The sequence below is a fragment of the Capsicum annuum genome, chromosome 7 (genome assembly GCF_002878395.1).
Source record: "Capsicum annuum cultivar UCD-10X-F1 chromosome 7, UCD10Xv1.1, whole genome shotgun sequence".
In the NCBI taxonomy this organism is placed as follows: domain Eukaryota; kingdom Viridiplantae; phylum Streptophyta; class Magnoliopsida; order Solanales; family Solanaceae; genus Capsicum; species Capsicum annuum.
In genome coordinates this window covers 226,497,975-226,513,659 of record NC_061117.1, presented here as the reverse complement: position 1 = coordinate 226,513,659, position 15,685 = coordinate 226,497,975, and the positions used below count along the sequence as shown (strand labels likewise).

The following is a 15,685-nucleotide window of genomic DNA, read 5'->3' as shown; positions in this document are numbered from 1 at the left end:
GACCTATTAAATGGATCATGTTGATTTGGAGGCGCGACCGGAGGTTGTCTTAAAGACATATGAGCAAAAGACTACTATAAATTAAAGATCTTTTGTGATTTTTCGTGTGTATTAGCATATGAATTGATAGGTCGATTTTTCATGTTTGTTAGCCTATGAATTGGTGGGTGGGTGGGGACATTTGAATGGATTTTGGATGAAACTTATTGGGTGTGCCCGGAACGACCTATTAAATGCATTCGGTTGGTTTGCAGAGGCAGTCAGAGGTTTTTTAAGACATGACGGTGTGTTTGTGTTATAGACCAAACGGAAAAACCAAATCTAATATGTGGGAGAACCCATTTACCCAATAAAACCCTTTAACATTTTGCTATTTATCTGTTGTGGGACAACTGGACATAACAACCTCCCCTGCTTGAGAACCAACGACCTCGTTGGTCACAGTTGAGCCAAGATGGTCACAACAGGCACCTCTCCTGGGTCCAGGCCACCACTCCGGATTGTGGCCCGTGGAACCAGTAACATCGCTAGTCACGGCTGGGCTAGCTGGTCACAACTAGCACCCCTCTTGGGTCCAAACCACCACTCCTGACGCACAGACCATCAATTCGAGTCACGGCTCCACGCGTGGACTCTCAACAAGAGCACCAAGGTTATAGATGAAACGAGAGTGTCCAATCCAAAAAATCAATCTAATTGGTCGGAGAACTTACTGAACCTATAAATCCATTAGCATTTCTCTATTTATCCAATGTGAGACAATTGATATATAACAGTTTGGTACGTATATGAAAATGATTTCCATGAAAGTAAGTTGTTTTCTTATTTATTTTTCGGAGTCTGATAACTACACATAAAATGTTACTTTAAAATATTTATATATAATTTAAACAAACCTCATAATTAAGGATTGAAGATTTTGTTAGTTGAAAGGTAAAAACGGCCGGCAGTTTTTAGTCCATAATAGACTTGTTCCAGTAGTACTCAATTATAAAATATTCCTTTCATGAACCTTATTTGTTGGCTGGTCAAAATTGACACACACATATTTGGTCTTCCATCTTTGTCGAAAAATCTCCATTCAATTTATATCCATTCTATGACTTAGTTGCAACTTTGATAAGCTCAATATATTAATCATGTCTTAATTAATATTGATGGATTACGATTGCTTCTAGAGATTGATTAATTAGAAGAAAACTAAAACAAACTCAGTCATGATTTCCACATCCCAAAGTTCAGATTCTGCAAGTAGAACTTGTTACTTGAAAAATAAAGCATAGAATACCAACTATAATACTATTATGCATTAGATTATCATAATATAATCATTTACATTTACATTAACTATCAGTACTCAGAGTCATAATCTAAGTGATTATGATTAGTGTAAATCTCTATGTTGAGTAGTACAAGCACTACTCGTAACTAGGTTCAGAAAAATGATAGCAATAAATTTAGTCAAATGAATTAGTTGAGCAGTGTATAACCTTTTCTAGCTAGTTGAATAAATGGAAAGTGGGATATAGACTTCACCGTATGATTTTTTTCGTGTATTTATTTCTTTATATTTGAGTTTAGTACTGAAAGAGTGACATGTAGGTGGGGAAGGAATTTGTCCACCAATATTCTAAGTCGTATAATGGTGATAAAAAGTAATGATCATAGGCTAAAATAGAAGACTGAAGACTTTTTCCAATATTAAGTGTGTGTATATATATAGTATCATTTGGTCCCTCAAACAAAAAAGCCAATAAAAATGATGACTTGACCCAAGTCTAGTCTAGAAAGCCTCCTGATTAGTGATCCACATCACCTTTTTTTTTTTTTATAAATATATAAATATCAAAGCTTCTACTGAGCTAACTACTCATCAGCAAGAAGAATAAATAAAGATCAATATAGCTGAAGTTGGTATATAGTTAAGGTGAAAAAAAAACTATGGAAGTGGAGAATAACCTGAGCAACAACAAAGTTACAAGTAAATGTTACACAAGGGAAGAGGATGATCATGAGGAGGTGGAGGACATGGCACTTCCAGGTTTCAGATTTCATCCAACAGATGAAGAACTAGTAGGGTTTTATCTAAGGAGGAAAGTTGAGAAAAGGCCTATCAATATTGAACTCATCAAACAGATTGACATCTACAAATATGAACCTTGGGATCTTCCCAGTATGTATCTATCTAGCTACTTACTTTGACTCTCTCTACCTACTAAATATGAGTATACTTAATCCATATCTATCCTTAATCACACATGCTTAATCTATATTTTAAAGGCTTTATATATCTTATATGAAATATACTAGTCAAATATATATGTACATCAATCATCATATCTAGCTAGAACCTCTAATTTTGATGTTTTCATGTAGAAGTTCAGATTAGTTATACTAGTATATAGTAACCCTAAAGCCTCTAATTTGAATACTCCCACATATAGCTGTCTTTAAAGTACAAATAAGGGGAAAAAGCAAAAGAAGAAGGTAGAATTAGGATTGCAGATCCAATCCCAGAAAATACGGCCATGTTATTCTAGGGATTTAGAATTTTAAGTTTATGCGTTATGAATAATCAAACAAGGCATATTAAGAGATTTTCTCAACACAATTATACATAAATTTGACCAAAACTGTTGAACTCTTCTTCACTCGTAGCTAAAACTCTAGCTCCTGCGGCCTGCACTCTACGCATAAAATCGTACTCTTTTGATGTGTTGTCAATTTTGGTGTAGAGTCAAGCAACATGGGAGAAAAGGAATGGTACTACTATTGCAAAAGAGGGAGAAAATACAGGAACAGTATTAGACCTAACAGGGTGACTGGTTCTGGATTCTGGAAGGCTACTGGCATTGATAGACCTATTTATAGTTCTACTGCTTGTCATGAATGCATTGGCCTCAAGAAGTCATTAGTTTACTACCGAGGCAGTGCAGGAAAAGGCACGAAAACTGATTGGATGATGCACGAGTTTCGACTCCCTGCCGAAAATGACAAATCCACTAAACACATTCAAGCTAAAAGCATTGCTCAAGAAGCTGTAAGTATATTAATCCATAGAGTCTTACATGTTTAGCTCGTGCAAAAGTAAAAGAATCTCGTGTGTGTTGAGTTTTTGCCTGCTCTAATATCGTATTGTATTGTACTGTATAACCACTAGAAACAGTTTTAGTTATATTATGTCACACACAAATCTGAATTTAGATTTAAAGCTATTTTTCTGATGAAATGTACGTTTGGTGTTTGTAGGAAGTTTGGACCCTCTGCAGAATCTTTAAGGGAAACGGTTCAGATAAGAAGTGCCTGCCTGCAGAATGGAGAGGATCAGCAGCAGCAAAGCGAAGCCCAGTAGTCGACACAAGTTCACAAACATGCAGCACAGATTCTTCATCAGATAATTATGTAATAAGCTTTGCTGCTCCAGCTGCTATCGTCATGCACAACAATAACAGTACTATTACTCATGAAACCAAACCCTTTATTAGCGGTCATGTTCATGATCAAGACATATCAAATAACAATTACTGTAACCAGCAGCTGATTATGGGGCAACTCATGAGCTCATCATCAGTGTATACTCATCAAACACCTTCATCGAGCTTTGGTCAAGACATGAACGAGTGGTTAAAGAATGGAGATTATTGGGATGAGCTTAGATCTATTTTAGAGCTCGATCGCTTTTGATTTTATCCTTCTCATCTTGTTTCTCCATATATGTGACATATATACCTTTATTACGGCATATATGATTTTGTAAACTGAAATAACAAGATGATACATATGTAGCTTGATCGAGTACTTCTACTAGTTTGTCAAATATGGCCACTCCTTCGTCAATTTTAGAAGAATTAATCTACATAACGGTCTATCTAACTTCTTGAACTAAATATATTCCGTGAAAACAACGAATCCAACCGAATAATTTTTATAGAAAATTCTTTAAATTTACACATGTTGCCGTTCAACTTTTAATTGATTTCACTAAAATTATTAAACTACAATTTGAATGGTCATAAGATTTATAGAAATGATTCAATAAAATTATTTTTATTTGTTTTACACCAATAAAATCACTCATATCATGTGACTAATTTTTCCACAAAATATAACTCTAAATGTGAAATAATACTAGAATATACCCTAAATTATCAAGTTTGAGAGTTGATTCAAATTGTCTTATAAATATACATTTGTCTTTTATGCATATCAGATCCTTTAAATTTATCAAAACTAAGCACATTTAGTCCAAAACCTCTTTTTAAATCTTAAAGTTAGTTTATAACAAAAAAGCTCACCTTAATTCTAACTAGTTAACTATTCGACCTTATTTGCATTTCTTTATTAAAAAAACATTTTTATTTTCCTTTAAAAGAAAGAAAAAGGTGGGATTCGGTTAAGGTGTAAGGTGAGAAAGTGACGTGGCAACAAGTTAGTGGACAAATAGACGGTAAGCGGGGCCCAAAGCCGCTTTTTAAGATATTTGAACAGCTAACATAGTTTGGATGACTTTGAAGATAAGTTGGACAGAACAACAACAATAAATAACAAGAACTCAAAATCCAAACACAGTACCAATGGAGAAATTTGTTACACTGAATGCTTCAAATCTGAGCTCGTCTGCTCATTTATCAATTGGTTTTTCCTCTCCGTGTCGGAAATCTTCAGTTTCAGTTCAACGCCGGCGTGTCCACGTCACAAGGGCTTCCGTTGCTGTAGAACAACAAGGTCAAACTAAGGTTGCCGTTATCAGAGTTGGCACACGTGGAAGGTACTGTCAGTTTTATTACCCAATTCTATTTGTATACTAGAATGCCTTAAATTGGGTTCAGTTCAGCTTTAAAAGTTACAGTCTTTAAACTGAAAAATAATTGGATTTAAAAAAGATTGCTGCTTTTACCTTTGATTGATCTATGTATTTTTGCCATAATGCCCATGTTAATTGATTTTGAGTATTAGATCTTGAGAATTGATTTGTGATTAATTAGCTAATTTTTATGATAAAACATGGAAAGATATGTTTTTCTCTCTTGATAGGCCAAAGCGATAAGTAAATGTGAAAATGTAGTTTTAGTGTAGTGGACAAGTAAAAAGTGAACGTAGGGGGAGTAATTATCAGTGACATTGAGAGTGTATATAACCAAATTGTTCACTGAGGTGTCATTTAGTTCAATAGTGTCACCACATTTAGTAATCAGAAATGAAAGTGTGGGGGTAATGGCCCCATAGTTGGTCGTGAAGGATCTGACACTGACACGCACCCGTTGGCATTTTTGAAGAGTAGACATATAATCCTATTTCGGATAAGCTTTATCATCCCAGCTTGTTTCCACTTTTGTTAATGCTCATGTTTATGCTTTTGTTGACAACGTGTTGTAATTTAGTTATGATATGTACTAGCGTTAGTCAAAATGTAAGCTTTTCAAGCGGATCTGGCATATGGGAAAATCAAAAATACAATCTTGTATGCTTGACTCCTCTTTGTGCTTGCATATTAGAAATTTACTAATGTTAGTATTAGATATACCTTTTTGTTCTTGGAGCATACCCCCTGGCATATATTTCCTAGCCAATCTGAATTTGTTTCGATGGACAAAAATCTATTGTGCTTACTTCCCTTATTCCGTGAACCTATTTGCTAACAACCATGTAATGTATAAGGGATGAGTTTCAATATCACTTTGGATTAACTCTTTGTTCTTTCTCCTTTGTGTGAGTTGGTGGGATGATAAAAATTGACTCATATATCTATGTAGTGATTTTGCTAAAATTATTCTCTTATGGATTACATATGCAATTACTTGTGTAGGACAGCCCCCTAGCTCTTGCCCAAGCTTATGAGACTCGAGCAAAGCTAATAGCCTCTTATCCTGACCTGGCTGAAGAGGGAGCCATTGAAATAGTAATAATAAAAACCACAGGTGATAAGATATTAAATCAGCCTCTTGCAGACATTGGTGGGAAAGGGTTGTTTACAAAAGAAATAGATGAAGCTCTCATCAATGGTGATATTGATATTGCTGTCCACTCAATGAAAGATGTGCCCACATATCTGCCAGAGAAGACAATCTTACCGTGCAACCTTCCACGTGAAGATGTGAGGGATGCATTCATTTCCTTAACTGCAGGTTCCCTGGCTGAACTTCCATCAGGAAGCACAATTGGGACTGCTTCACTGAGGAGGAAGTCCCAGATTCTCCACCGCTATCCCTCACTCAATGTAAGTTTATTGCATATCCATCATAGTCTCTGAAGAAAACCAACCAGTTTCTGAGTGTGTGTTGATATAGAAACAACATGAACTAATAGTCACCGTAAAGTTTCCCATCAAGCTGCAACCATAATTTATTTGAATCACTGTTTCATGTATTCTGTTTGTATATGTATGTCTTCCATGAAGTTGAAAAACAGAAAATTAAATTCTTTATCAAAAGAATAGAATTTTAATAGGTTACTTATGCATTACTTGGAGATTGTTTACAACAATTAGGAATAATGTTGAAAATGAGCCAAAATAATAAAAGAAATTCCGCGTACTCAAATAATTGGTAGGATATGTTACATAGCAATGGAAATGTTCCAGGAGCAGGAATTGTTTTCTTAATAAGGCAAATGTGAAGCTTAAGTTTTCTATCTCTGAATTTCTTTTAGATGAAGCAGAATTTGTAGTGAAGTTTTTATTTTGGTTGCTTCTAACCTAAATTATCTTATTTAGCTTGTGCAGCCAATCTAACAAGTGTTTCTGTTTACTTTTATTTAGTTTGGAAGCCATGCTAATTACTTTATGTCAATTTCTGTTAATAGGTGCTGGAGAATTTTAGAGGCAATGTTCAAACAAGGTTGAAGAAACTGAATGAGGGGGTAGTTCAAGCTACATTGTTGGCACTGGCAGGGCTTAAGCGTCTTAATATGACAGAAAATATATCAGCGATCCTTCCTATAGAGGATATGCTACCAGCTGTTGCTCAAGGAGCCATTGGTATTGCCTGCAGAAGTGATGACGAGACAATGGTATTTAGCTCTCTCAGCTGTTACATAAATTTTTCGTGCTCCACCATTGTTCATTTCTCCTCTTTTGAGAGCTTTGTTTCACTCTTAGTTAACGGATGATATTATAGGCCAATTACATTGCCGCGTTAAATCATGAGGAAACCAGATTAGCAGTCGCTTGTGAGAGAGCATTTTTGACAACCTTGGATGGGTCTTGTCGCACCCCAATTGCTGGCTATGCCAGTCGAGGTGAAGATGGAGATTGTATTTTCAAAGGATTAGTCGCCTCTCCAGATGGAACTCGCGGTAAACATAACTCTTACTTGAGCCATGTTTGTAAAGTGATAGTGGGTGTGAATGTTGCAAAAATATTTCTTTTCTGGTTACCTACTATTTTATGTTTATTTGTTGTATAATCTTTTTCGTCTCCTTCAATTTCAGTTATTGAAACCTCTAGAAAAGGCCCCTATACATTTGAAGCCATGATACGGATGGGTGAAGATGCTGGCAAAGAATTACTCTCAAAAGCCGGTCCAGGATTTTTTGGCAACTGAATAAAGCTTATGCTATTATCGTAGACCTCTGCCTATGAGTGCAGAGATGTCTCTAATAAGTAATAACAGGGAGAGAGATCGGAATTTGATATTTCACCTCGACGATAGGATTATGAGTTCACTTATCGTTGTACTGTATCGGCAATGGAATTTGAGTACTTTATATATTAGGGTAGCAGTCGAGTTCTTTGTATATTAGTGTAACATTTCCATGTCAATTTGAAGTATTTAGCTGATTGTTTTCCTTCAATGTATCCGAGAAATGGTGAGTAATTGCAGATTTGTATGAAAAGTTGCACCGGCAGATTCTGCTTCATGTGGATTTTGCATTGGCTTGATTTATGCAACGGATTTGTACAAATTGAAATATTCTGTTAAAGTGGATTGCAGCATTCCATCATTGCCTTTGTTTTTCAACTTTTGGATCAAACTTTTTTCTCACTATTAGGAATAAGAAAGTGTTCCCTTGTCTGCGATCTTTGACACTGAACAGCTTAACGCACTATTTCCATTCAACCCTTCGAGTGAAATGCGACTAAAAGAGAAAAATAAATAAATCATGAACTGACCTAATCATCTGCTCTGTAAGAACCACGAGATCACCCGTAAGGATGTCTTTGACATCAGGCGCACCGACTGATCATAAAACGTTGTTCAATAAGTGGAACACATTGGCTTTCAAAATGGACAGTAAGGGTAATGAAGAGTCTTGATTAGAAGTGAACTTACACCGTTAAGCCAAATATTAATCATAACTCAATTTTTAACTATGTTCAAATTAGGTTTGTTTTTATTCATTCTCTTAACCATTACACAATATGTTAAAAAGAATCCGGGGGTGGGCTCAGGGTTCGGGCGTGTTGTGGGCCAAAAATCGACCGAGGCCTGCTAGGGAGGTTGGGGATCGTCTCAATGTGGTCCGTCTCAATATTTGTGGCCATTTGACCATTGGGGCATTTTTGGGCCAAATTGATTTGCTATAGCTCACGGTTTCGGGGGAGGGCCCGGGGGCCGGGCATTCCGTGAGACGAAAATCGATCAAAGCGTTCCAGGGAGGTTGGGGATCGTCCTAGTATGGTTCGTTTCAATATTCGTGGCCATTTGGGTGGACAAACGGGCAAAACGGCGCGAACCAGGCATTTTCGGGCCAAATCGGTGCGTTATAGCCTACGGTTTCGAGAGTGGGCCCAGGGTTCGGGGGTGTTGTGGGCCAAAAATTGATCGGAGCGTGCCAGAGAGGTTGGGAATCTTCCCAGTGTGGTCTGTTTCAATATTCATGGTCATTTGGGTGGACAAACGGGCGAAACGGCGAGAAAGAGGCATTTTTAGGCCAAATCGATGTACTATAGCCCACTGTTCAGAGGGTGGGCCCAGGGTTCGGGCGTGCTGTGGGACAAAAATTGATTGGGGCATGCCAGGGAGATTGGGGATCATCCCAATGTGGTCCGTTTCAATATTTGTGGCCATTTGGGTGGACAAACGGGCGAAACAATGCGAACGGAGCATTTTTAGGCCAAATTGGCATGCTATTGCCCATGATTCTAGGGGTGGGCCCGAGGTCCAGGCATGTTTGGACCAAAAATCGATCGGGGCGTGCCAGGGAGGTTGGGGATCGTCCCAGTGTAGTCCGTTTCATATTCGTAGCCATTTGGGTGGACAAACGAGCGAAACAGCACGAACGGGGAATTTTTGGGCCAAATCGGTATGCTATAACCAACAGTTTCGGGGGTGGGCCGGGGGTCCAGGCGTGCTGTGAGCCAAAAATCGACCGAGGCGTGCCAGGGGGTTGGGGATCATCCCAGTGTGTTCCGTTTCAATATTCGTAGCCATTTGGGTGGACAAACGGGTGAAACGATGCGAACGAGGCATTTTTGGTCCAAATCGATGTGCTATAGCCCACGATTATGGGGATGGGCCTGGGTTGAGGCGTGTTGTGGGCAAAAAATCGATTGGGGCATGCCGGGGAGGTTGGGGATCATCCCAGTATGGTCCGTTTCAATATTTGTGGCCATTTAGGTGGACAAAAAAGTAAAACGGAGCTAACGAGGCATTTTTAGGCTAAATCGGTGTGCTATAGCCGACGGTTCTAGGGTGGGCCCAGGTTCTAGGCGTGCTGTGGGCCAAAAATCGATCGGGGCATGCCAGGGAGGTTGGGGATCGTGCCAGCATGGTCCGTTTTAATATTTGTGTCCATTTGGGTGGACAAACGAACGAAACGGCGCGAATGGGGCATTATTAGGATAAATTGGTGTGCTATAGCCTACGATTCCGGGGGTGGGCCTAAAGTTCGGGCGTGCTGTGGGCAAAAAATTGACTGGGGCATGCCAGGGAGGTTGGGGATTATCCCAGTGTGGTCCGTTTCAATATTCGTGGCCATTTGGGTGGACAAATGGGTGAAACTATGCGAACGGAGCATTTTCAGGCCAAATTGGTGTGCAATAGCCCATAATTCCAGGGGTGGGCACAGGGACCGGGTGTGCTGTAGGCTGAAAATTGACCGGGGCATGCCAGGGAGATTGGGGATCATTTCCATGTGGTTCGTTTTAATATTCGTGGCCATTTGGGTAGATAAATGGGCGAAATGATGCAAACGAGGTATTTTTGGGCCAAATCGGTGTGCTATAGCCCATGGTTCTGTGGGTGGGCTCGGGGTCCAGGCGTGTTGTAAGCAAAAAATCGACCGAGGCGTTCCAGGGATATTGGGAATCATCCCAGTATGGTTCGTTTCAATATCAGTGGCTATTTGGGTGGACAAACGGGCGAAACAGCACGAACGGGGTATTTTTGGGCTAAATCAGTGTGCTATAGCCCATAATTCCGGGGGTGGGCCTAGGGTCCGGCATACTGTAGGCTGAAAATAGATCGGGGCACGCCAGGGAGGTTAAGAATTATTCCCGTGTGGTTTGTTTCAATATTCGTGGCCATTTGGGTGGATAAACGGTCGAAACAATGCAAATGGACCATTTTTGGGACAAATCGGTATGCTATAGCCTGGGGCCCAGGCGTATTTTGGGCAAAAAATTGATTTGGGCATGCCAGGGAGGTTGGGGATCGTCCTAGTGTGGTCCGTTTTAATATTTGTGGCCATTTGGGTGGACAAACGAGCTAAGCGGCACGAATGATGCTTTTTCAGGCCAAATTGGTTTGCTATAGCCCATGATTTCGGGGGTGGACCCAGGGTCCAGGCGTGATATGGGCCAAAAATCGACTGGGGTGTGCCAGAGAGGTAAAAGATCATCCCAGTATGGTTCGTTAAAATATTCATGGCCATTTGGGTGGACAAACAGGCGAAACGGCATAAATGGGGCATTTTCGCGCTAAATCGGTGTGCAATAGCCCACAGTTCCGGGAGTGGGCTCGAGGTCCGGGCGTGCTGTGGGCTGAAAATCGGTCGGAGCGTGCCAGGGAGGGTGGGGATCATCCCAATGTGGTCCGTTTCAATATTTATGGCCATTTGGATGGATAAATGGGCGAAATGGTGTAAATGGGGTATTTTATGGCAAAATCGGTGAGCAATAACCCACAGTGCTAGGGGTGGGTCCGCGATTCGAGTGTGCTGTGGCTGAAAATTGAATGGGGCATGCCAGGGAGGTTGGGGATCATCCCAATATGGTTCGTTTTAATATTAATGGCCATTTGGGTGGACAAGCGGGAGAAACGGCACGAACAGAGCATTTTCAGGCCAAATCGGTGTGCAATAGCCCACGGTTCCAGGGTTGGGCCGGGAATTCGAGTGTGATGTGGACCAAAATTGACCGAGACGTACCTAGGAGGTTGGAGATCATCCCAGTGCAGTCTGTTTCAATATTCGTGGACTTTTGGGTGGACAAACGGGTGAAACGGCACGAACGGGGTATTTTTGGGCAAAATCAGTGTGTTTATCGCACGGTTCTGGGGGTGTGTCACGCCCCAAAATCCCATCGGATCGGACTGGCACCCGAAGCCGAGAAAGCCCGGGAGAACCCGTTCAAATACCTATACTTTCACTTACATGTCACCAAAAATTGGACAGCACTTCGTTGCATATAGAAGGATCTAATTACCTGTATCAGCACAACACGCGCAAATATATATATATATATAATACTTGGCCGTCGGGGCCACCACATATACAGATATAACATCACTATATAAACTTCCATGGCTTTACCCTTCCTTATGTCTACAAAGCCTCTAGGATATACATGACATAACTAGGGTCGGGACAAACCCCCGCCCACACATGACTCATGTACAATAACAAAACATAAGGAACCGACTCGGAAAGCTCCGAAGCAAACTGGAGCTCACCAACAATAGCTGTATGACCTGGCTCCTACTTGTGCGGTGTATGAGCTGAGGTACCTGTGCCTGCAGCATGAAATGCAGGTCCCCCGTGAGGGACGTCAGTACGAAATATGTACTGAGTATGTAAAGCTGTAAATAATCACATATGATATAGGAGCTCAATAGAAATCAGAAACAAGTGAATAAGTCGTAATAGGAGTGGACCACACTTACTAGAACTTGTGACAACATGTACATTGTATTTGTTCAATCACTTTACCTTCGTTCTTATCGTCTTTGTAATCATTACTGTACTGTACTGTGACCATTAGGCTGCCTCCAGTACATATCAACTGGGATCGACCCATGCTAGGCTTATGCCCCTGGGATACCACCCATAAACACATAAATAGGGATCGACCCATGCTAGGCTTATGCCCCTGGGATACCACCCGATAAGAGAGAACTCCCATCACTTAGTTCAATTAATCTTTGAGATTGTTATTTCGGTCGCCACCACATTTTTTTATACTTTGAAACAATGATACATCAATAGGAACCAAGTAATAGACCTTCTATACAATAACGATGTAATAAATACTCATTGGTACATCAACAATGTGTTTCAGAATCATCAATATCACAACAATGAAATAAGAGCCTTTTGGTATATCAATGAACATCTTGACACTTTATAGGATGGAAACAACTTCGTTGGTAACGTAGAACAATACATGTTTTAGGACAACCTCGGAATCTTACTTGATGGAACATTGGTGTTGTCATGCCAAAGAACATTGTTAGAGTATGCTTTACATACCTCGTTGTAGATTCAGATACCAATTCAACACAATTTTCCGCCTTTACAAATCACTTATCTACAATCAAATGTTTGGCATCTAGTATTACGAACCCAACACCACAATTCTCTTCCATAATTCCATACTACCAATATTTGCAAAACATTCCAAAAACCAACTTGAACAATAGGTTTATGTGTATATATATATATATAATCATCATTTCAATACCACATCATCAATACCACATCATCATACCAAATTCCTTCACAATTCAACATAATCCAACATCATTTCCCAATCATCTTTCAACAACAATCAAATAACATACTTCTTATGCTCACATGCATATATATATATACATATCCATATAAATAACACCAACATAATTTACATCCTTACCATAAAATGGCCCTTTTGATTTCGAAGTCCTGTTGGCACAAATAAGGGGTGCTTTTCGAAGCCCTTGAGATGGTGAACACAACTACGGAATCAATTTGGATTTTCTACGGTTGAATCACAAGATATTTGGAGTTGAAATTAGGCTAGGGTTTCTTATTTTCAATAATTTGATGATAATTGATGGATATGAGACTAATTATATGTATATAATGACCAATTTTCGTCCATGAGGTGATGGAAAATGACCATATTGCCCTTAAAAATTTAAGTAAATCCGAATCTGTCCATGGTGGACTGTTTTGATAGGCTAAAGTAAATCGGCCATAACTCTTTGCTACGATATCGGATTTGGGTTAAATTAGTATCGTTGGAAAGATAATTCAAATTACTTTCATTTCATATAAAGTAGGCCACCCAGTTCGTCCTGTACAAGGAGTTATGATCATTTGAAGTTGACCCTAAAAATCTGTTTTGAGAGGCTGAAGTAAAACGAGTATAACTCCTTACTCAGATGTTGGATTTGGATGAAACCAATTGCATTGGAAAGAAGACTCAAAGATATTTCTTTTGATATGTGGTATCTCTCCCAGTTCATTATATTGAGGGAGTTATGATCGTTCAAAGTTGACCCAAAAAACTGGCAGGCCTCAGTAGTTTGTGTGCAGGAAATTTTCCTGCACATTTACTGTTCACAACATCCCGGCCACCGTTTTATAGTTTCGAACGTACTCGATTATATCCGAAACTTATCCATTTTTGGAAATCTTTATATCGTTGGAAAGCTTATTCAATAACCTTCGTATGGAACCATCGACGGGCAAATTCCGGTATAAATAAGGTCGATTCCTATACACATATAATCAAACTATACACTTGAAACCATCTCAAAATAATCAATACTCATACTTAAACTCATATATACCTAACTTAGGATCAATACATATACTCCAACACATATAACAATGGCTAATGCACGTAATTAAGTACGGGGTGTTACAGGGTGGGCCTGGGGTTCGGGTGTGCTGTGGGCCGATAATTGATCGGGGCATACCAGCTAGGTTGAGATCATCCCAGTGTGGTCCGTTTCAATATTCGTGGCTATTTGGATGGACAAACGGGCGAAACGGTTCGAACGAGGCATTTTAAGGACAAATTGGTATGCTATATCCCATGGTTTTGGGGGTGGGCTTGGGGTTTAGGAGTGTTGTGGGCCAAAAATTGATCTGGGCATGCCAGGGAACTTGGGGATCATCCCAGTGTGGTTCGTTTCAATATTCATACCCATATGGGTGGACAAACTGACAAAACGGCTCAAATATAGTGTTTTCAGGCCAAATCGGTGTGCTATAGCCCATGGTTCCTAGGGTGTGCCGGGGGTCCGAGCGTGCTGTCGGCCGAAAATCGATCGAGGCTTGCAAGGGAGGTTGGAGATCGTCCCAGTGTGATCCGTTTCAATATTTGTGGCCATTTGGGTAGACAAAGAGGCGTAACGCCATGAACTGGGTATTTTTGGGCCAAATTGATGTGATATAGCTCACAATTTCGGGGGTGGGCCTAGGGTCCATGAGTGTTGTGGGCCAAAAATTGACTGGGGCATTCCAGGGTGGTTGGGGATCGTCCCAGTGTGGTTCATTTCAATATTCGTGGCCATTTGGGTGGACAAACAGGCGACACATTGTGAACAAGACAATTTTGGGCAAAATCGTTGTGCTATAGCCCATGGTTTTGGGGTGGGGCCCGGGGTTCCGGCGTGGTGTGGGCTGAAAAACAATCGGGGTATGCCAGGGCGGTTGAAGATTATCCCAGTGTGGTCCATTTTAATATTCGTGGCCCTTTTTAGTGGACAAACAGGAAAAACGGTGTGAACGGGGCATTTTCGGGCCAAATCGGTGTGCTATTGCCTACGGTTCTGGGGGTGGGCCTGGGGTTCGAATATGCTGTGGGCCAAAAATTGACTGAGGCATGCCAGGGAGGTTGGCGATCGTCACAGTGTAGTCCGTTTTAATATTCGTGGCCATTTGGGTGGGCAAACAGGCAAAATAATGCGAATAGGGCATTTTTGGGCCCAAATCGGTGTGATATAACCCACAATTCCAATGGTGGGCTCGGGGCTCGAGCGTGCTGTAGGCTAAAAATAGATCGGGGCATGCCAGAGAGGTTGTGGATCATCCTAGAGTGGTTTGTTTTAATATTCGTGGCCATTTAAGTGGATAAACGGGCGAAATAATGCAAATGGGGTATTTTTGAGCCAAATTGGTGTGTTATAGCCTACAATTTAGGGAGTGAGCCCGGGGTCCGGGCGCGCTGTTTGTCGAAAATTGACTGGGGCATGCCAGGGAGGTTGGGGATCATCCCAGTATGGTCCATTTCACTATTCGTGGACATTTGGGTGGACAAATGGGCGAAACGATGCGAACAAGGCATTTTCGGGCCAAATTTGAGTGTTATAGCCTACGATTCCTGGGGAAGGCCTGGGGTCCGGGCGTGTTGTGGGCTAAAAATCGACTGATGCATGCCAGGGAGGTTAGGGATCATCTCAGTGTTGTCTTTTTCAATACTCGTGGCCATTTGGGTGGACAGATGGCGCGAATGAGGCATTTTTAGGCCAAATTGGTATGCTATAGCCACAGCTTTGGGGATGGGCCCGAGGTCTAGGCGATCTGTGGGTCAAAAATC

At 40.6% G+C, this 15,685-nt stretch overlaps 2 protein-coding genes across 2 annotated transcripts; both read left to right on the top strand.

Annotated features, from left to right (window-relative positions):
* Window positions 1-1,746: 1,746 nt before the first annotated feature.
* LOC107877445 (transcription factor JUNGBRUNNEN 1) lies at window positions 1,747-3,797 on the top strand. The gene is made up of 3 exons (XM_016724094.2): window positions 1,747-2,173; window positions 2,736-3,040; window positions 3,250-3,797. Exons 1-3 carry the CDS (start codon window positions 1,942-1,944, stop codon window positions 3,682-3,684), a joined length of 972 nt encoding a protein of 323 aa, XP_016579580.2. The 5' UTR covers window positions 1,747-1,941; the 3' UTR covers window positions 3,685-3,797.
* Window positions 3,798-4,490: 693 nt separating this feature from the next.
* LOC107878895 (porphobilinogen deaminase, chloroplastic) lies at window positions 4,491-7,941 on the top strand. Its single transcript, XM_016726065.2, has 5 exons — window positions 4,491-4,768; window positions 5,812-6,217; window positions 6,802-7,008; window positions 7,116-7,293; window positions 7,429-7,941. Exons 1-5 carry the CDS (start codon window positions 4,575-4,577, stop codon window positions 7,539-7,541), a joined length of 1,098 nt encoding a protein of 365 aa, XP_016581551.2. The 5' UTR covers window positions 4,491-4,574; the 3' UTR covers window positions 7,542-7,941.
* The last annotated feature ends 7,744 nt before the right edge of the window (window positions 7,942-15,685 follow it).